This window comes from Nothoprocta perdicaria, unplaced genomic scaffold, assembly GCF_003342845.1.
Source record: "Nothoprocta perdicaria isolate Ctin4 unplaced genomic scaffold, notPer1 scaffold_93, whole genome shotgun sequence".
Taxonomy (NCBI): domain Eukaryota; kingdom Metazoa; phylum Chordata; class Aves; order Tinamiformes; family Tinamidae; genus Nothoprocta; species Nothoprocta perdicaria.
The window spans coordinates 2,919,924-2,942,227 of NW_020456232.1; the positions used below are offsets into that span (position 1 = coordinate 2,919,924).

At 38.6% G+C, this 22,304-nt stretch overlaps 2 protein-coding genes across 2 annotated transcripts in view; one reads left to right on the forward strand and one right to left on the reverse strand.

Moving 5' to 3' along the window:
* ESF1 (ESF1 nucleolar pre-rRNA processing protein homolog) overlaps positions 1 to 15,327 on the reverse strand; it is a 32,611-nt gene extending 17,284 nt beyond the window's left edge. The window contains exons 1-8 of the mRNA XM_026052887.1: positions 14,690 to 15,327; positions 13,436 to 13,785; positions 11,989 to 12,102; positions 11,092 to 11,192; positions 9,331 to 9,483; positions 7,701 to 7,815; positions 6,762 to 6,900; positions 804 to 965 (exon numbers count right to left, since the gene is read on the reverse strand). Coding sequence (XP_025908672.1) covers positions 804 to 965; positions 6,762 to 6,900; positions 7,701 to 7,815; positions 9,331 to 9,483; positions 11,092 to 11,192; positions 11,989 to 12,102; positions 13,436 to 13,785; positions 14,690 to 15,311 — 1,756 coding nt within the window. The 5' untranslated portion in view covers positions 15,312 to 15,327. The remainder of the gene's footprint in view (positions 1 to 803; positions 966 to 6,761; positions 6,901 to 7,700; positions 7,816 to 9,330; positions 9,484 to 11,091; positions 11,193 to 11,988; positions 12,103 to 13,435; positions 13,786 to 14,689) is intronic.
* Positions 15,328 to 16,448: 1,121 nt separating this feature from the next.
* Positions 16,449 to 21,971, forward strand: NDUFAF5 (NADH:ubiquinone oxidoreductase complex assembly factor 5). The gene is made up of 10 exons (XM_026052918.1): positions 16,449 to 16,530; positions 16,615 to 16,678; positions 17,266 to 17,313; positions 17,414 to 17,517; positions 18,049 to 18,088; positions 19,093 to 19,290; positions 19,789 to 19,849; positions 21,065 to 21,148; positions 21,453 to 21,535; positions 21,697 to 21,971. Exons 1-10 carry the CDS (start codon positions 16,496 to 16,498, stop codon positions 21,781 to 21,783), a joined length of 804 nt encoding a protein of 267 aa, XP_025908703.1. The 5' UTR covers positions 16,449 to 16,495; the 3' UTR covers positions 21,784 to 21,971.
* The last annotated feature ends 333 nt before the right edge of the window (positions 21,972 to 22,304 follow it).

Consider the following 22,304-nt stretch of genomic DNA (forward strand, 5'->3'; position numbering starts at 1 on the left):
AGGGAAAAAGAGATGTAACAGGTACCAGGGTTGCTAGAGCCAGCTAGCACCAGGGAAGAGAGACCATAGGGAAACCCTTCTCTTTTTGCACGTAGCCAGTTTTTAAACCAGGGCATTACACCCCTGGAAGAGCACACCCCCATAAACAAAGGATAAAACTCAGGGTGGATGTCTTTCATTTATGGAAGCAAAAATAGACATTGTTTCTCAGATCTCTGGATGAGTCCTGCTGGGATACTATAAGGTAAAGTCACCTCTTTCATCTCCAGACAGAAATCTGGATATCACTAAACACAACAAAATACCCTCTCAAAGATTTTCTTTCCATATATTTCATTGCTACATTCTCATTAGAGGACTTCATTTCCCTTTTCTTTTCCCCAAGTCTACAGCATTAAGCCAGCACTATTTTAAAGCAGTTCTTCTCCAATATGAAGTTGCTTCCAAATCATACTTTTTTTCCTTTTAAAAAGTGTAGATGTGTTCTCAGTTCTATGATTCTATGGAAAACACATGAGTTCTATTAAAAAAAAAAATCCACAAACTGGTGAATGAAAATACAATCAGAAGAAGGACTGACAAAAAATAACTAAAGAGGCAACCATACAGCTGAGGAACTGAGCTCAATCATGTTATTTCTTTGAGTTTCCGCAGTGTTTTCCTCAGTGTTTCCTCAGTTTCATCTGGATTTCAATTTATGGACAAAAAAGCTCAGTTTTTACTACTATAAATCCTACAGCTTGCATTATATTCATATGAGAAAGTCAGTACCACATATCCTCCAGCAAAGAAACAAAGCTTACCTGGAACCCATTTAACTTCCATTTCTATATCATCTTCATCCTGTTTTTTCTCCTTTTCTTGGATACTTTTTAAAAGTTCCCTATACTTGGCAATTTGTTCTTCATCATCTTTTTGGCTTTTCTTGGGTTTGTCATCTTCTGTTTCATGAGCTACATCACCACCTTAAAAAGGAAAGAAAGAGTAGTCACAGACAACCTCAACACGATGATTTGAGGTTTATAACACGTAAGGCATGTAACTAATTTCCCAACAACATATTTAAAATATTATCATCTAATTTTCAAGGAAAAAAAAAGAATCAATTTTAGAATTCTCACATTTAATCAAATACATTTTTAGAAGTTCCCCAAAGAACAAGGACAAATTTTAGGATATCATGGATAGACTTCACATTTTCAGATTAATAGTTTAAGATTCCCTTTCAGGGGAGTAGTATCTTAGTTTCAAAAAAAGAGTTCTTTAGAGATTTTTGAAAATGCAAAGTGCTGTATTTTAACAAAGCTTGCAATATTCTGTTACAAGAAAAGACAGATAACCATCCCTCTCCTTTCATTCACTGATGGGCTGAATTAACAAATGAAGCAAGATGGAATGAGTGTTTTTCTCTTTATTTTCCTCTCTCTTTCAGATGAGACACAGTTGCAACTGGACTTATAGCAAGCTTTTAAAAGCTGTTTCAGAAATGAACAGCTTTGCAAAGGCTTTAAAGATGCTGCAACTTTTGAACACATGAAACTAAACTTGAGGCAGGGCTTGCTCTTTTCTTGGTGTGTTTTCTTCCTTAAGAGCAAGGCAGTGCTTCCTACAGTAGCATAGACAGTATAGCTGGCATGGGAATAGTCAGAGCTCAGCTCCAAGTCAGCACTGAGCACCTCTGGTCTCTGGCTAGCAGGTGGGAGCGAGGCTGTTTTCTTCTCTTACACTGCCCACCACTGCACAGTGTTAGTTGTGGGCTGGGACTAGCAAATCTCGACTGTCTGAATAACTGCAGCTGCCTTTCCACCTTCCCCATGCACAGCAGATGGGATTCCTCAGTGGGAAGCATCTGCTCAGGCGGAAGGCAAAAGTTACCTGGTTCTGCAGAGCAAGAAGGAAAAGAAGCAATTTGGCTGTTTCTTCTTCCTGCGGCCATGTGAAGTGGTAAGAAAACTAGACTGGATGAGAGCTAAAGAAATCCTAAAGCTAAGAAAGGTTCCCACGAAACTGGATAAGGAAGGGGTTACTGACATGTAGGCACGGTTGTTTGTCAGCAGGCTTATGAATAAGTAAGTTTTCTTTCAGTACTTTATGTTGGGTAAGAAATGATACAAAGATTACAAACTTAGTAATAAGCAATATCCAGTAAGCATATTGGATGCTTCCTACAATATAAGCATATCTCCCCCTCAATAAAAGCTATTTTTTAAGAGAAGAAATTTAATCATGTATATTGTTATACTTACTAATGAAAAACAAAACAAAAAAAGAGACAAAATACCTTTCTTCTGTCAAAAATAATAGTTTTGGAAACATTCAAATACAATCCATAAATCCATAAAAGTCTTTTCATTCTATAAGCAAATAAAGAACACTTAACAAAGCTGTGAGGAAGAAAAAAAAGAGCTGASTATGTTCTCAAAGCTTGTTCAGACTTCAAATAACCTTGTCGTTAGCTTTCAAGTATCATGCTGTAATGCACAACATGAGGAAACACTTTCTGATGGATATTAAGGAAGTCTTCCCCTGCCAGYGGCTCGTTCAAAGACTTTTTAGTCTAAAACAATTGTGTTGCGTTAACAGTCGCGTTGCAAGAGAAATACAGTTAAGACAGAGTTTAACGTGTGACGGAAAAATGTACAAGCGGCCTGAAACTTAGCCTGAAAATRCAAGTGCATTCTTTATTTTTTCTTTATTTTTAAAGATTAGCAACATAAATGTTAACACAACTAGAAAAATGAAGTATGGTAAAAAAACAAAACAAAAAAAAAGTTGCATAAGTCCTGAGACATGCCGGAAACTTTTCAATATGATTGTGTGTGTTTATTTTTCCTCCACAAAAGCTTTAATTCCAAAAAGTAAACACAAATGCAGAAGCTCAATGTACTAAAATTGCTGATTGACAGCAGTGTCAGTGGGTTAAACTGTGGTCATGTTCTTGTAATAACAACACACTTGAAGATATCATATCCTTAGTTTAAAAAGAAATATGAGCAGTGGCTGAGTAGATAATTACTTTTTTCCCTTTGTTCAACCTTACAAACTACAAGAGAGTAGAGAAATAATAACAGACCTCACATTTGTCAACTAACTCCTGCAAAGCTGTGTTTACACTAAGGATAGAGAAAAAAAATCCTCCATGATGATAGTTCAGCTAGTCCAGCTGAGCCAGAAAGTTCAGCTACTGATCTGAAAACTGATGGCCGTAACATAAAAARGCCTATCAGCTAACTAGCTCAATTCTATCCAGTGTAGTTATTTAAACTGAATGCTGTGGAAGATAAATAGCGGAAGAAAAAGAACTGCCCTCCAGAAACAGGTAACAGTAAAKGAATGGCTACATCTTGTCTTTCTTAGCTTTTGTTTTTGCTTTAGGGCAGGGTAGTGTAACTTTTTGGGGGGCACTCTGCAAACCAGGTGACTTTAGCTGCCGTTGCCTTTAAGCATCTGGCCGTGCAGAGGTGACTGGATTCCTAGAACCCCCTTTCTGGGCCAGGCAGATGCCAGCCAAGGCTCCTCGTTGCTTTCAATCTGCGCTGGCTTCACGCTGGTCCTTTCAGGGCAGGGACACCCAGATGTCTCCTTCCATTCTGAGTTACTGGAAACCTTGAACAACTTGTGTGAACGTATTGAAAAAGCTGGGATGACCCCTGTTCCCTGCCATCCAAACTCATCTTGTTACAGAAGCTCCTGCAAATTTGTAAAACCTCCAGCTCCAGTATCAGCTTCACCGGGCTCCTGTAGCTCCACAGACATAACCAGGTTGTGGTACTTCTGCTTTCTCCCATGAAATTCCACCATGGCTCAGCTAATCTATCAACTGTTGAACTCCTCCTAGTAAAAACTAATGTTTCCTTGGGACATATTCAAGCAATAAGGCAAAACTACTCCAAAAGAAGTATCTTAAAGTCAGTTCCTTATTACAAAAGAGTTGCCAAAGCAGTTACACAAGGTTAAGGGAGAGAAGCCAACATCAATAAAATCCAATTTAATGCATTTTACAAATATATATTTGATTTAGGGGCTATATTAGTTTCATGTTTTATCATCTTCCATTATTTATCCTCCTGCAATAGTTCTAGCAACTTAGTACTAGTATACTTATTCCCCTGTTCATTCTTAAAAAGCAAGGGGGATTGTATTGGCACATGATAAAACTAAAGACACATTTAAATTTATATATTTAGTCACACATATTGAGACAAAAATATCTCAAAATTACAGAAGAGATAATGCAAAGTTTGACATGGTTTAACGTTGGATCTATTGCCCTCGCAAAGTGTTGTATTACAGCTCCAACACGACAAGGGACTACGCTACCTGCCCAAACTCCTGCTGTGGGGAACGCTGCCCTACACAGAATTCCCAACACAACTGCCTATTTTTGTAATTCGCTAGACATATTCCCTCCTCAGGAACAACTGAGGTTAAAAATACACTCGTAAAAGTATTTTCTCATATAGTCTAACTGGTCTTTCAGTTATTCTGGCTGCCAGTGCAAAATAGGGCAGTGGAAAAGATCTTGATTTTGGAATGACCAAAAAAAAAAAAAAAAAAGAAAAAAACCAAAAACAACAACAACAAAAAAACCCACCAGAATAAAAGCTTGAGCATTTGGTATGCTTAATTTGAAGCATCCTTTAAAATGCCATAAACTGAGTCATTGGTTGTTCATGGTCAGAATAGTCATTATGAGCCAGATTTTAATGACAGCAGAAATGTAAGATTTTAATGCCAGCAGAAAGGCTTCCTAATTGGAACAAGTATGTCCAACAGAAAATCCAGAAGCAATGCAAAGGAGATGCTTTGTGGCTTGAACAATAGCATAGCAGGTCTAGCAATCAATTGTCACAGCAGATGATTTTAGCCTGGAAAAGATCTTATTTATAAAAAAGAAGGTAGAACACAGCAACAAAACTCTGCTTATAAATAAACATTTTTAATAAGCAAAAAAAAAAAAGTCCAGAACATTCTTTCCTTCTTATCACACTCTTACATTTCCATTCAAACAGCTGAAATTCATTTTCCCTATTTGTGCCTAGTGCCACATTCTGCTGGATGCGATCCTGTCATATATCACGTAACTCAATGGATAAAACATCAGGAACACGTTAAAGACACAGCAACACAGCCCCTCTATTAATAACTTCTCAAAACATCACTGAAAGCCAGACGTTACCAGGTTTACGATTCACTGGCGAGCAAGGATATCTTAATGTCAACTTTCTCTTCCTTCCTAGCAAAGTTTACTTTTTAACTTTTCTAAAGCAATCCTCCCTTATTACAGGCATCCACTTTCATCGGTGACACATTACAGATGCTCTTCTTCTAGCATAGCTGTAGTCTTGTGGGTATTAAGAAAACTGAAGCTGTTTCCTCTAACTTCTGCTCTCATTAAGGTGCTTGATAAAGCATTACTAGTGAAAATAAAATTCAAAGGTGCACCTTATCAATGAGTTTATATGAAGAAACAAATGTACCTGAAGCTCGGCAAGATAYTGCCAAGCAATTTGTCACCAGAAGATTTCCCAACTCTATAACCAGAAGTCTTTAAGACTTTCCTGCATGCTCCAAACTCATCTCTGAATGCAATACCCTGCTATAATGCAGTATAAACCAGAGTTCACATATTTTTGAAAGGCCTGATTAAGACTCAGTTACATTTTCTTTTCCTTCTATTTTAGCCTACACATATCACCTAATAAGAGCATACTGAGTTTTAGAGCAAAAACAAACATGGAAATTCAGGAATTTATAAATTCCTATGGTGGCACACCATACACAGATGAATTAAGTAGCTTACAAAGCTATAGATTACATTCTTTTTATATTCTCAGGAAGTTGTGAGAACCTAAACCCACTTGAAAGATATTACCACTCTCTATGACTCTCTAATATTCCTTTAAACAAGTTCTACTACTTTTCTCTCAGCATATAAAACCTATACCTTTGGAGTACTAGAAGGCTCAGAGCAGAGCCTTTTCCTTCAGTAATCCATGAAGAGCAACCGTTGGAATGTAGAAGCTYTCCTTCCCTCAGGTCCTTCAAAGGTTTGGAGCAGATTAAATGTTCTCCCTAGGCCACCCAGCACAGTTTTTGGGCAACTTCTCCAGGATCTCCTTGCCCTGCAGACACTTTACTATCCATACACTGACCCACGAAGAGGACAAATCACTGCACTGATCTACAAGCAAATTTCTGCACTTAGTGTTATACCAAAATCATTTATTCATCAGCTACTTAGCATTTAAAACTAATACATTTCCTCTCACGAGGGAAAAGTTCACCACCTCTTAGAAGTATTTTTATCTCAAAACTGAAGTAGGTATCACCAAATCTGTCAAGTGTTGAGGTATACTGAAAAATGGACACCCAGAGGTCCAATCTGTTATTCAGAAGGCAAGTATTTAGGTCTCAATAACTGCAATAATTCCTTGGCCATCAGCGATAATTTTTGATAATTTCACTATCTTGTCATCAATTCATTAGTTTCCTGATTTGCAAAAGGTTAAGGAAACACTAAAGCTCTCACCATCAACTTCCCTCTTCCTTTAAATGGAGCCCACACAGAAGTGGAAGAAAGGTAGGTTATTTACTTATTAGAACTTAAGGAGATCTTTTTTAACCAGGAATTTAACATTGTCCCTCCAAAAGATGACATGTTTAAAGCATTTTCTAAAAATAGAGAATTTATATATCTAAACAATTCACGTTAAAAATGCTATAAGTTTAATAAACATTGTCSACAAAGTCATAAGTACCTTGCTCTTGTTCTTCCTCTTCTTCGCTGGATGAAGCCAAGTAAGCTTGAAAATCCATGTCAAGAAGTTCCTCTTTGTTAAAAGTTCTGCTCAGTGATGTTACTCTTTCATGATCCGTCTCATCCCATGTGATGTCTATCTTAAAAGTAACAAGAATGCCAGTTGCAGAAGTTGAAACATTGAAATTCATCATTATAAGTCRGCTCTACATAATTCACATAGGAAGTAGTTTTAAGCTATTCATGATCTTTCCTACAATGTCTATTAGCTATAACATAGTAATTTACTAAACACAGGTAGTACTAGAAAATTGAGGCAGCAGACACCAACAAATCTCTCCTCCTCTTCCAGCAATTCACTCCTCAAATCAAGAACCATTTGCAGTGGGTGCAACGAAAGCATTTGCCCAATTTCCCCATCAACTGGAAGATGAAACATCTGTCTGAAAAGATGATCCAGCAGAAATTACTTATTTCTCAAATAATCACTTCGTCGGTTTGGCTCACTTCTTGCATTAAGTGAATGAATGTTTTGGCTGTCACAAAAGACAGAGTAGGAACAAAGAGCTACAAGGAGAGACGTAACTACTTTATGCCTGAYACTGTCACCAAAAGGCTCTTCTTGAATTATATCTAAATAAGCATTTCAGATGCACTAGATTTAACTGAAACTCAATACATAACTTCTAAGAGAGGTATAATAGGTCAAAATACACTATTTAATTTATAACAGATAARCCAAAACTCTTAAAATCCCAAATTCAAGCTTATCTACAGCATCCCAACTTCTGACTCCACAACATGCTCACATTTCATAACATGTTTGATGTCTTCATTGTAAAACAGCGACTAGAAGCAGCAATCTTTTCTCTGCAACTTACATTATTTAACAATAAAACTGCACAAATCAGAAAAATATATAAAAACACTGCAAAGATACCTTTGATGTTACCATTCCAGCAGATGTAAAGTACTTCGGCTTATATGAAGCTACATTCACTTCTGAGGCTACATCTTTTGGCTTATCATCAAATGTAACGTTATCTGGAATAAACCTTAAAGGCAAATAAAACATGTTATTCAAATACACCGTGAAATTTCAAAGGACTAAAGAGTCTCAGGTTTTAACAACCTTTGCACATCAACACACAAAAAAAAAACTGCTAAAATTAAAAGTTGGTGAGCTCCAAAAAAATTAAAATAAATCCACGCACACATAAGATTAACTGTTTGCACAGCTATTCTACAGTGTTTTACATAAAATACCACCATGTTGGAGGAGAAAGTTAAATAGTTTTCATTTTGAGAGGGCCACAGTTTGGAATTTTGTTGTTATTTATTTGGGGTTTTTTTTTTGTGTAAATTTGTTTTTTGGGGTTAAGAATCACCTTTTCAGGAAGCTCAAAATTAAATTTCAAGAGAAAAAAAAAAGGATTAAAATACCACCTGTAGACATATAACCCAAAAATTCTAAGCATTTTAAGAAAGGATGGTGCACCTTTTAGCATTACAGTTATTAAAAAAATCATAAAAAGGTAAAGCCTTTTATAACAAAAGAAATCAAATAAAAAAATGTTTATGTTTCTGTGCTACATGAGAAATTACTCCTCCTGCCTTTTTTTTTTTTTTCCCCTCTCAACATGAATGCAGTATGATAAATGCTGTTCAACATTAAAATTTAACACAGTAGGTGGAAGATTAAAAAGAACTTTGGGGAATTCCAAACAGATGTCACTGTTGTAAAACATTTATCCTTCTATGTTTAGAGGCACGAAAGCTGTATTAACAGTAACAGAGAAGTTAAATATTCATTTGGCAGCGACAGTCTTCTCCAAAGCAATTCAAAGCAGATGAATTAAGATCAAGAATGATTCAGAGCAAATCCTGTCTTTCACTGAGGGCCCATAGCAGGAGCCCTCAGACAGCCTGTCAAAGTGTTGCATGATTTAGTAGCCTCTCCTCTCTCAGACTAAAAACATGTGCATACATATATCTATCTACATCTCTCTTCATACATATAACATATCTACGTATGGAATTAGAACTTCCTGTAATTTCAACTATAATTAGCATGTCCTGTTTTCCTAAATCTGACTTGCAAAATACTGGTATTTTCCAGCTCATTCATAGAGAATAGAATGATCTTTGCAGCTTCAAGACAGCAGCATCAATATTCTTTTCCTATGGCTAACAATCCTGAAAGAGACATTTCCTCTGAACTCTAAGCTGAAGAAGAGAGGAATATGTTGTCYTGCTTCCTAAATATGCATCCTACATCTTCCCTCAACTGTTGCAACAAGTTTAAGTTGCAACCACAATATTTTACGCAGAGATAAACTGAGAGTGGAGTGATCCTCTTCAAACTTTCTATTTGCTCCATTGAGCAAAAATGCTCAAAAAATAAAAAAGAAACCCAAAGGAAATTCTGGCAATCCACTGCACACATAATTTACCTCAAAAATAAAATTCTGGTTACAGAATAAATACAACATAGTTTATTTCAAATTATTTAAGATTGGTTTTAATCATCTCCTTCTCAGATGCATTTAATAAGTCACCATTAGATTTACCTTAGGTCTATAAAAGAACAGCTACTTTCAAATTCCAGTCCATCACATTCCTCATAAATTTTATTGGCAGTTTCAGGAGAATCACATTCTACCACTGCATAGAAGTATTTTAGTCGCTTGAACTGATACTCTCTCAGTTTTTCCTTATAAAGCCTGAAAAAGTGAAAAACAATACCATCAAGTGAGCAGGTTTAAACAATTTCTCATTTCTAAAATATTTTAAAGTCTTCAAATATACACATCATTCAAACACTGTCCCTGTCTTGCAAAGGGTTAAATGTTAAATGACATGAAGTTCCACCATTACTTTGGCTTTATTAAAGTAAAAAGTAATTCTCACATTTTCATTACCGAAATTAGTGCCTCACTCGAGATTTTTGCAATTCTCCACAAGAATGGCTATCATGCTAGGACAAAAATTAACAGACATCTCGTTTCTTTAACACTATTAGTGTGGAAAGCATTTAAAAATGTTACGTAGCAGTGGTCACCCCAACTCCATCTCCTCTCACACAGGAATTATGAATTTAGAGACTCCACATAGGCCATATAGAGGGACCTCTCTGTAAGTTCTACGGAGAACATAGAAAGTAGCATTTAATGGTTCCTATGCAAGTGTCTGCAATATTTAGCRGAGCTGGCACCAGCAAACTTGGCTTAGAACAAGGTACTGGCTAATGAGAAGGATGGGCCACAGATAAATAAGAGCATACATTAAAAACACAGGAGGACAAGATTGCAGATGCTCRTGAAGATAGACAATGGAGCAGTAATGAAGCAAGTGACAATCATGCAGCATCCCTCAGGATGCTAATTTAGGAAGCAYAGGGGTTGTAGTGGAAGATATTGTCAGGAGAAACAAAGCAGGAGAGACTGACAATGGGATGAGTTGGTTGGAAAATGAGGTGGAGCACAGGGCGAGGTCCTGTTGACTGTAACACGTATGTGCACACGTATCACCAAGAGATCTCCCTACAGCGTCGACCGAGAAGAAAAATCAGATGCATTAGGATGCAAGTTGATGCACACAGTGAAGGTGACTTCAGCATATCATATTTTAAGTTAATGATACAAATCCCTCATGCACTGGGCTTTCTGCAATAGGATCTGCATTTATTTTAGAAGAATTTTCAAATGTATAGCAGTGCAGTCAGATGTATAATATGAAAAGGGCTCCAAACAGGCTGCCAAACATCTGGAAATTCTGGAAAAATATAAGAGCAAAACATCTCAAGTTCCATATGGTCAAAACTTTTAAGCAAAATAACAGGAAAAGAGACATGCCTGAAGAAACCTGGATGATGGTAGGCTTGATGAGTTCAGCCTAGCAAGCCAGGGCTTCTGCTGCTGATATTCAAGATACCTCAGTCTGGGAACTCTTGGACTGAGATTAGTTCTCTGCTGGTTAGGCTGATAAAAAATTTGACAGGAGGCAGCAAAGGGAGTTTCTTGCATGAATAGTAATTTGTAAAGCAGAATACTACATTAAGCTCTCCAAACTTTTGTTTCATTTATTATTCCAATCAGCTATAGAATAACTTTCAAGTCACTTATTAAGCTCCCAAGTTTCATCATAATGCATTTATTCAATGCAATAACAACGAAACAGGGGCAATTCTAAAATATCTCTCAAAAAAAGCTATAAAATTAAAGCATTCTACAGGAGACTCCCACAAATGAAGTTTGGAAAACAAGAGCCGATTGGAATTTTCACTGTGAATTAGCTTTACTATGTCTCTCATTTGAAGAGTAAATTAATACCCGTCTTTCTCTGTGGTATTCTCTGGAAGATCGAATAGTTCTGCAGGTCCTTGGAGCTCTTCCTCTTTCAATCTTTCTTTTCCAAACTCTGAAGGATAAATCTACAGATACAACAACATAAAAATAAATTCCAATTATAGAGACATACCAATTAAGTATCTCACCAAACCTTTTGGACTTTACCAATTTTAGAGAAAAAAAAAAGGGGGGGAATCAATTCTACAAACTCTGATACCTTCCAACTTTTTATTCACAGAAAATAATACAATAAAATAAAAATAAATAAAAAAAAAGTACTGTCTTTTAGGAATCATCATATTTTGAGCAAGATGAAGAGTAACGGGAACTTTAACTACTTATATGCAAGAACAGCCTTTCTGCAACTTGGCTAAAACTTCTCCCAAAGTTTAACTGCAAGCAGACATTAAAAAAAGGCATATAAAAAAATATATCATTTAACTGATTGGTATTTAGCCAATTTGCAAGTAACTCAAAATTGRTGCAAAAGATAAGCAGTATTATGCAACAACAAAAAGGACTGAAAAGCATCTGGAAATAGCCATAGTGACTACCGAAAATTAATCTGGCCAATGAAGCCAGATAGAATCTAGAAACATCACTGTAAACTTCAGTGAAACAACACTTAAGAGCCAACCTCACAAAACCAAGGAGCCAACAGCTTCAAGATTTAATTTCATGTACATGCTCAATGCTAAAAAGAAGCACATGGTTATTTGTAACAGCAAATTAAATTCTAACACAAATAGTTGTGCAGAATAACGAAGAGAAAAATTAACAAGATAAATGAGAAACTATCTCTCTCTTTTTTTTTGATCTGTAGACTATTTTTTTTCTTTACAGTAAAAAGCACTACTTCTTTTAGAACTCAGATCTTACCTTAACAGAAAATATAATGCCTCCTTTGGGTATGAAAGAATTAAACAGAGCCAGCAGGTCCTTAGCCTTCAGCCTGTCCCAATCCATGTTACAAACTGCCAATCTATTTGTAATCTGCATAGAAAGGAGAGGGAAAAAAAAAGAAAAAAAAAAAAAGTTGGAAGGTTTATAGCTTTAACTCCTGACTACTGCTAAGGGGAATTGACAGCAACCATCTTTGGTAAATCCAAAGGCAACAATGAAATTCACTGAAAACACAAAAGCAACATTTTCTCAATACCTTGTATTGTTCAAAGTAGAAAAGCTCAGAAACAGCAATCAAAGAGCAGTGGCAAAGATACAAAACCTTAGACACCACAGACTGGTCTGCACCAATGCTAGAATTAGCACTGCAGTTTCCATACTGTGATACTGGCTGCTGCTGTAACTTCCTATATAACAGAAACTTACAGGTAGATACTGTAACAGTGCTGAACAGTATTTTCATGTCCTTCACTCTAATTGTGCAGAGTGTCAGGGACTTGTTTCACTGTCTAATGATTTCTTAATGAGGCAATTAGAAATACCTAAAAGATTAAGAATTCTACCCTTGATAAGTCAGAAGCAAATGCAGGTTTGCTCACTACAAGTCTAGTTTTCAGATCAGTGYAGTATGAGGTACTTATCCCTCCTTAAAGTCTGATGCAATTGAGCAGCAACTGAAAACAACAACACTTGAGCCAAGGTAAAACAGAGTAACACTGCTGCAGTGGTGGTAGCAATTGTTAGAAAGATTTAGTTTTCAGTTAGAAAGATTAGTTAAGACACGGATAGAAAAATACAGRTGATCGAGAGAGATGATACAGAGATGGAGCTCACGTCATGCAATTCTTGGGACAAAGGATACAATAGATGAGAACGGTCACGTAGCACGACAGACACAAGAAAAATATTCATACCTGTAATATTAGAACAGAACTTATTTTTTAATGCACTACAGATTTTGATAGGGCTTTTTCTGTAGTGAAAGAAAATGAAAACTCATGAYGGCTTACCAGAATTCTAAAATATACTAATCTTATAAAGTAAGTAATCTTAATAAAGGATCTCTCAAGCCTAAACTACACTAACACTGAAAGCAGGGCAATTATGGTTTTTTAGAAGAAAATACAGCTGAAAAAAGTGCAAGTGAAATAAAGTGAAATATTCAGTGTTTCACTGAGAAATTCAAATGGTAGAAGGTGTGGAAAGCTCTATCCTGTTGATCCCTTCATGTATAGATACTTTATCCATGCTTGGGTAAACAGAGGTAACACATAAAATTTAAAAGTACTTTTGCAGATTGTTTCATAGATGGTCTGCAACGAACTCATCACAGTGCATGTCTTTAGCTTCATATTCATTTGTCAAATTAATTAGTGATGCATCAACTTTTCACCTGCCCAAAGAGAAAGTTTTCAAGTGTTACCTCGTCTCCACGAGGTGCATCTTTATCTAGCTCGCCCCATGAATGCTCAATCTCTGGCTCCTTCGGAAACAGGTCACTGAAATCCTCATCATCGTCGGAGCTTGTTTCAATATTCCCCCTGCCCCTAGCTAGATCAGGCTCAAGATCGCTTTCTTCGTCTTCTGAATCACTATCCTCCTCATCTGTTTCCTCATCCTCCGACTCCTCTTCACTGCCTCTTTCCCCATCATCTTCTGACTCCTCTTCTTCAGATTCTGCATATTCAGAATAGTTTTCACTTTCAGAAATTTCTTCCTCTAGTTGACTTTTATTGACGTCATTTTGATCACAGGTGGATGTGCCCAAAGTCACTGAAAAACAAATGTTCAAGATCTACTTTTACATTGCAACTACATAAGTCATTACAATGAGAAAAAAAAAATCTCAGCTATCTTCCTGTAAGTTTACAAACTGTATAGCTGTATAATGATACAGCAACAACTTATGTCAGGCAAGTACAAAACAACATAAGTCACCAGTATTGCCTTCTCAGCTGGTCAAATCTATTGCTCTTTAGGCCAACAACTGTACAACCAATCTCAACATCCGAGAAATATTTTTTTAAACTTAAATTTTTGTTTTATTTATATATTATTTATTTCTCGATATGGAAGCTACAGGTAAAAATCAACTTCAGTAATGTAGGCTACACAAATGCGCAAATAAAAGAACGGAAGCTTTTCTTCAAGTCACCTGCTCTCCCTGCACTAGTGAGTTTGGCTCTGGCCACGACTTTGTGCRCTTTATCCTGTCCATAGGAAAACAAGGCAGTTGTTACGATGATTGCAGATACATTAGAGGTAAAAGCCTTCACTGTTGATGTCTTTAATCTGTATTTTATCAAACTCTTCAATCTTTTCAATATAAAGAAACAAGTTCTTGTCAGCAGTCTTTTAATACCTCATCCCTCTCAAGCTAAGGGCTCGATGCTGCCGTCCTGCTTTCAATCAACAACTGCTGATGTTCTGAAACATTCAGGTCTTTAACATTCTTATTCAGCTTAATAAATACACAAGTATATACCCTACTGCATGTTTTAGTTTTCCAACTACCCCAACCTCAATTTCATCTTCAACAATAAAAAGGACCCAGATACACCTCATTTTTCAGCAATACYGAATCCAGACTGGGTAGCTGGGTGTGTGATTCGTCTTGCAAACATCACCCAAGGAAACCACCGTGCCAACCTCTGCACCTGATTCACTAATGACAAACCTGATTCCTTTCCTTTCCCTCCTMGAGAACATTCCATGCCAGGAGCCTTCACTGGTTTAGCACCACTTGACTTCAAAGTCTTTTGCTCATTTTGAACTGAATGGGATCTTCCACTTGATGAGTGATCAACTTCAGCTGTGGTTTTCTTCTTACAGTCTTCTTTCAACTTGGATTTAGGTGCAATTTTCTCTCCTTCATCCTGCTGGTCATCTAATTTAGGTGCAGTTTTACCAGTATGGCCCTTCCCTTTCTTGTTTGTCTTTTTCTCCTCCTTGGGAAGGCCATCAGCAATTCCTTTTGCAGCATCTGCTTTTCCTTCAGGCTTAGCTTTCTTTKTCTTCACTTTTTTTCCAGCACCTGCTTTACTGTCGCTCTCTGAAAGCTCAGAGTCCGAATCCGACAGGGCATAAAAGTTCCTGAGGTTCTCCACAGAGCTGAAGTTGACGGGGCGACCTCTTTTATCCACGGAGCATTTCAGCTTGAACTTGTCGTCATGAAACATGGATCGGAAGCGTTTGTCGATCTTCACTTTGTACTCCTTTTCCGGTATTTCCCAGAACCTGGGGTCCCTCGTGACACAGCTAAACCGCTCATCGCACAGGATCTCCTCTTGGGACGCCATTTCTGATGCTACTAAAGGCTTGAATAACTGCAGTACAAAGGAAAAAAATATAAGTTGAGTTTTTTAAATAAGTTTTAAGGTTTTTAAATTAATTGAAGACACCCAAGTGAAAGAGCCACCGAGGCCTGGAGGGCGCTCGATGTCCAGCCCGCGCTCGCGACGGGCCTCCCCGGGAGCTCGCGGGGCGGTGTGGGAAGCCACGGGCCTGGGCGCGCAGAGCCGCGGCACGAAGGGACCCCGAGGCAGCGGCAGCTCCAGCGGCAGCTCCAGCGGCAGCTCCAGCCCAGCCGCGCCGGGCTGCCGGGCTGCCGGCCCCGAGGGGCCCCAACGGCTCCGCCGCAGCCGGGACGGGGCCGAGCCCCCCCCCCGGCCCCACTCACCGCTCCGCCGCGGCCGCCCCACGCCGGCACCTCCCCACGCGCGACCCGGCAGCTTCCGGCAGCGCGACGGCGGCCGGCGCGGGACAAGCCGCTCGCAGCCGGTCACAGCGCGCGGGGAGGGGCTGGCTGGCGGCTGGGCGGCGCATGCGCAGAGGGGGACCATGGCGGCGGCGGCCGTTGCGGCCGTTAGAGCGGCGGCCGTTGGGGCAACGGCCGTTGCCGGGGGTGGGGTGGCGCCGAGGGGCTGGCGTTGGGGCTGGGGCAGCAGCCGGCAGCGGCGGCTGTGGGCGCCGTCGGGGCAGGCGGCGGGCGGCGCGGCCGCAGCTCCGCCGGGCGCGCTGAGCCCCTTCGACCGGCGGCTGAAGAGGAAGCAGAAGAACTGGGCGGCGCGGCAGCCCGGGGCCGCCGAGCGCGACTACCTGCGCGAGGAGNCGCCGCGCCGCCGCTCAGCCCGTCGCGTGTCCCCGCAGGTCGGCGGCAGGGTGGCCGACAGGGTGTTCGACATCACCAGGTGAGCCCCGGCGGGCGCCGCGCCTTCCCCCGCACCTCCCGGGCGCGCCTGCGGAGGAGACCTTCGTGTGGCCTGCGGGCGGGTTTTCACAGAACCGCGGAATGTCCACGGTTGGAAGGGACCTCTAGAGATCATCCGGTCCAACCCCCTGCTCCAGCAGGGACACCCAGAGCATGTGGCACAGGGCGGCATCCAGGAGGGTTTTGAAGACCTCCGGAGAAGGAGACTCCACARCCTCCCTGGGCAGCCTGTGCCAGTGCTAAGGTTTTGCGCTGCTAGTGCCGCCTGGAAGGATGCTCAGTGACAACCACGTGTGTGGCCAGGAAGGGTGTGTGGAAGTTACCACGCCAAACATACCTTGGAACTGCATTTTTTGTACGTATGCTTTATAATGCAAAATCTGTCTTTTTAGAACATTCCCTCTTGCTTTGGATGTTGGCTCTGGAAGAGGTTACATAGCTCAACATTTAACAAAGGTACTGCCCCTTGCTGTGGGTGTTGTTTAAAAAGACAACATGTTGGCAGGATGCAGTTATAGCTTAAAACAACCCTCCCCACCTTGATGAAGTAGTTCTCTGTACAGCCTAAAGATATCTTGTACTGAATCTGTTACCTTAAAGTAACTCATATCCCTAAAGATTAAATGAACAACAATAGTGGTAGTGCAAGTGAAGCTGTGTTATATGAYAGGTAATCTTCAGTTACCCATCCATGCATCTGGTTATTTAGGCGGATGGTTAGTTTGTGGCCCTCAGTAAGGTTGTTAGTGAGAAATACTGTGAAGACTTYCAAAGAGGTGAACCCACTTTTCAAGAACTGTGCCATGAATAAAGGGGCTTCACTGGTTGCTACTATACAGTTTATATCCATCTAAATCTAGCCATAAAAATGCAGATTATATGTGTATTTGGAATGCATATATATTTGGAAATATATATATAGGGAATATATGTAAATATCCCCAAAGATGACTTATAGTTTTTATAAACTATAAGAATTTATTTAAAAAGTTTATACAGTTTATGAAACAACTTAAGTGTTTGACAGATGCTTCTTATTTCAGGAAACTGTTGAAAAACTCATTCAAGTAGATATTGCAGAGAATGCTTTAGTAAGTAGCTTCCTGAATATTATTTGCAATGTTTCAATTGTACAATTCAGAAAAACAAAAGAAACAAGTTTCTGATGTTTTTGTTCTAACCCAACATTAGAAAAGTACTACGGAAACTGAAATACCTACGGCCAGTGTTGTAGCTGATGAGGAATTCCTTCCTTTCAAAGAAGATACCTTTGATCTTGTCGTTAGCAGCTTAAGGTCTGTATTTTTTTTTTCTTTTCACTTGTTCATAGTTCAGGTTTTGATGAAGATGTTAAATAATGTTCTTTTCAGAGTCATCTCCCCCTGCCCACTGACCTTGCTCACCCCCTACTTCTCACCCCACCAAAAAAAAGAGAAATAATTAAACAAAGAGAAATAGTCCATTAAACAGCAGTAAGTACTGCTGTACAAAATACTCTTGGTAAGTTATAAGCAACTATCAGGAAGAAATCCTGTACGTGGTCCTTACTGAGCTATTTTCTTCCTTGAAGACACACATAGCTTCTTTTGCTGCATTTTGACTACTTGGTCTCCAGGAATAGCATCTTACTTTTTTCTTATTAAAACAACAAAAAAATGTAATTTATATAAGCTTTGGATCTTACGTGATRTCATTGCTCTTTGCACTGTTGCAACTTGAGAAATTTGTTACATTGGCTTCTGAAACACAGATGATTTAACAAATATTTGCCTTTCTACAAATTGTATTTAATATGTTATATAATAAATATACTTCTGGCATTTCAGTTTACATTGGGTGAATGACCTTCCTAAAGCCTTTAGAGAGGTAAGAAACTCATTTCTTTATTGGCATAAAGAAGATATCTTAATTAATAACTGATTAAAAAACATATTTCACGTCACTAAGGCAAATTGTGTTTGAAGCTTTTGTTGTCTTACAAGCTTGGTAATGCAATATAGCTCTTCTGGATGGCTGAACAAGGGATGACTGCCAATTCTTAACAAAAAGCAAACTTTGAATTTGTTGGTGTCCTCACTAGGAAGGGAACAAGAACTTACAAAAAAGTTCATTCTGTCAGACTTGCAGATTGAGTGATTGTATTGCTGCTCTGACCAGTCAAAAGTACGTCGAGGTGGATGTACCCAGCATTGCATTACTGCACTGTGCATTCAGAAGTGCAAAAATCAGTACGACAAACTAAGGCCTCCACTTGTCTTAAGACATTCACAAATGGCTTTTTTTTTTCCTTGCCTTGTGTAAGAAAATAAAACTAAATAAAAGCTATCTTATGCTACTACATTTTTTCCCCAGAATTAAATTCATAAGGATATTGTTTTCAGAGATCTTTATTTTTTTTAAAAAATAGCTTTGCCCTTGATTACTTGCACATTCCGTATTTCCTGGTTCCAAGAGTGTAATGGCTACAGATTCATTCATAAGAACAAATAGCCTCTCTTCAGACAGATCTCTGCATCTTGCCATGTTTCTAAAAGGTTTCTCACAGCTTGCCTTGGGGATACAATTTTTAAAGGCCAAGTTTTCCCGAGTCATGCATGCAAAGCAATAACACTTGTGTATGTGGATGTACAATTGATTTGACTTTTGAAAATCACTGGGATTTGGACTAATCGCAGAGTTTTGAGGGTTTTTTAAGTTTTAGTCAATTACACTTTCTGATGAAGTGATTAATTTTAATTGATTTTTTCCATATGTGTATCACTACATTTTTAATGGTTGGTTTTAAGTTGATAAAAAGGGTCCTTAAGAACTTTGTAGTTAAATAGAGACTTTCACAGTTTTTTTTGAATATTATATCTTCTGTGTTGTAGATTCATCAAGTACTTAAGCCGGATGGAGTGTTTATTGGTGCGATGTTTGGAGGAGACACTCTGTATGAGCTTCGCTGCTCCCTGCAGCTGGCAGAGCTAGAGAGAGAAGGGGGATTTTCTCCTCATGTATCACCCTTCACTGCTGTCTCTGACTTGGGGCATCTGCTGTCAAGAGCTGGCTTTAACACCCTCACTGTGGTAACTACAAATACAAGAACAGTCAGATAAAACAACTCAGAACATCAGAGTGGCTAGCAAATTGAGAATATTTGATTGAAATGCTGCCKCACTTCGCACATCAAACACATTACTGAATCATTTTTGAACTAGTTTGGTCCAATTCTCTTGGTCTTACTGTGATCAAGGGAATCAGCTCCAGGGCGTCTTTGGTTTGCGGTCCTGCAAAGTTTGGATGGTCTACTTGSAGAAATGTATCTGAGGTCAGACCTACTGGAAAAATCTTAGAACACTCTTGCTGCTTTATGTAAGACCAAGATAGAAAGAACTGCACTTCAATTTAAACTTGGTTGCATTTGAGAAATTTGGGATATTGAACAAAATTCCTTAAAAATAGTGAGGTGGTTTTGGAAAAATAAGCATCTTAAAATCACAGATATATTCTGTTAGCTGTTCTGAAAGTTAATGCTATGGTTTTAGTTTGATGTGCTCTAAAATTAAGCTTCTGAATCCTTCTAGGACACTGATGAAATTCAAGTAAACTATCCAGGATTGTTTGAGCTTATGGAAGACTTACAAGGCAAGTATATAGACTTCTGGGAACATGAGCACTTTCTGTAACAGTGATGTAGACATAGAGGAGTTCATGTTTCTTCACTCCAGATAAAACTTATTTTATTTCTTTCTATTTTCTCAAACTATTTTTGTGCTAACAAATATGAATTGTAGCATTGTGAATTCTCCTCACATATTTATAAATGGATACAGATTGATACCAGCGTAATTGCCAATACCAATCTTGTGYCCAGATGAGAAGCTACATGCCTTTTCCTCCGTTTTAATTTTGTTTCCTCAAATTTCATTTTTCTCTTAAAAAAGTGTTACTTTTTTCCCCTAATTTCTTGTCAGAAGATTGTACCCATCAGCAAATGTGTTTTGTGTAGAAGTTAAAAAAAAAAAAAAAAAAAAAAAAGAAAACTTGTTCCACTGAGCTCTGCTGTGAATGCTGATCTCTTGCAGTACTCCCGTTCCGTGGGAGCCTGCTCTGCGTGAGCTGCTGAACGGGCTTCTGTCTCCCCTTCCAGAGCTCCTTCCCCCAGCGTGACTGGGCAGTCACCGTGTTAGGCAGCGGGCCTGCTAACCCGCAGGCAGGAGGGTCAGGACACTGTCTTGGACCCTCAAATTGGAGTCTGCTGGGGAAAGCAAGAGACTTAGCAAGTGGGTTTCTTAACAGCTGAGTTAGTGTCACGCTTGCACTTGTCAGAGATGGTAAAGTAGTTGTTCATATACAACTCGRTAGTTACTTATGGAGCAGCTTAGGGCATCTTCTAGACCTGGATCAGCTGCTGCTGTTTATGGTAGTTCCTTAATGAAAATAAAACTCTGATGCAGGATTGTCCAAGAGTAAGCTTGCAGTTCGATTTCTTATTAGAAGTCTTCTGGAATATAAAAGAAGTGTGTGCAGTCTCTGCAGTGTCTATGAATAAACACCTTGTACTTTGTTTTAAAAGTTATACTAGAAAGTCGAAATATCTGAAGACTGTTGTTAAAGATGTAATAACCTGAAATCATTGCTAGCAATCCAAGCCATAAATTGCAAAGCATGGGTATCAAAAGGCTTTGTTATAGTTAAGAATTTCTCCTGACTTCTTGTACTTGCTTGCTTGCTTCCAGCTAGATATTCAGAAGAATCTATACCTATTCTGGTTTAATAGAAGTTGGTGATTGGTGCATGAGACTTAACTCATGTTATATGCTGTATCTTCTTTTTCTTAAAGCTAAAACATATTTTTAGGTATGGGAGAGAGTAACTGCTCTTGGAATAGAAAACCTCTGCTACACAGGGATACTATGTTGGCAGCTGCAGCAATATACAAAGGTAATTTAATAGGCAACACATTAACCTGGAATGACTTGAAAAACATATATTTTATGTTTTGTTTTGACCTCTATGTAAAACACATGAGAACTAAGTAACATAATACAGATATTTTTAACCTTAGTTATAATGACAGGATTTGAACGAGGTTGATATAGCAGTAAAGGCAATTTTGTAGTCCCAAATCCTTCAGCAAGAGCCATGATGATGATGAATGTTGTACTTGGTTCTAATGTTCTGTGAACTAGTGAGCTCTTAGAACTAATATTCTGTGTACCTTTTCTCTCCCTCCCTACCATAACAGAAATGTATGGCAATAGTGATGGCTCCATTCCTGCCACATTTCAGATATACTACATGATAGGCTGGAAATTCCATGAATCACAGGTATGATAAAGCTAAACTATTGCTAAATGCTCAGACTTTCTTGATTACTAGCTTTTGTTTGAAAGTATGGTCATTTTAAGTGACTGATTTCTGAAGTCTTTTTTTTGACAAATGACTTTAACTTAAAACATCAGCATTTTATCTTCCTTTTTTTCTTATAGGCAAAACCAGCCCAGAGAGGTTCTGCAACAGTTTCATTTGGAGATCTGGCAAAAATAAATGGACTTCTTTCAAAAAGAAAAAAATAGTTCTTCATTAAAAGCAAGAGTTGTTTAGGAGCTCTCACAAAACTTTGCATTGTTGGTGGTCTCCAATTTGTTGGGTTACTTCTGTTATGACACATAAAAGTGGTCGTAATCTGCATGCAACAGGGTGGGGTTTTTTATCATTGTTTCTTCTCTGCCTATGCTGCAGCAGTAGCTGTTTTGGGTTTTTTTTTTTTAATGAAAAGCACCCAACAGTGTTTCTAGAGAAACATATTAGCAGGAGTCTAACTGAATAAATGCTCTCAGCATTTGACTAATCACTATTCTCAAATGTCATGAGTGTTCCAGTACTTCAGCACTAAAATTAATTGCATCAATTTGCTTCTTAAAAACATTGCAATGACAAGAAAAGATGCCAATATAGAATGACACTTTTCAAATTCAATAAACAGAACATCTTATTCCAAGACAGCGGAGCACGTCTCTGTAGATGTAGTGCAGCAACGTGTCACAGGTGGAACAGAATAAACAACAACCCATAGTATCTCTGGATACTGGGGCGT

Bases quoted from the DNA above. Each gene is read 5' to 3' on its own strand.
- NDUFAF5 (XM_026052918.1), top strand. From the start codon at position 16,496: ATGCTCAGTGACAACCACGTGTGTGGCCAGGAAGG. The intron at 16,531-16,614 runs GTGTGTGGAAGT...CTGTCTTTTTAG, and splicing joins CACGTGTGTGGCCAGGAAGG to AACATTCCCTCTTGCTTTGG. The intron at 17,518-18,048 runs GTCTGTATTTTT...CTGGCATTTCAG, and splicing joins CTTGTCGTTAGCAGCTTAAG to TTTACATTGGGTGAATGACC.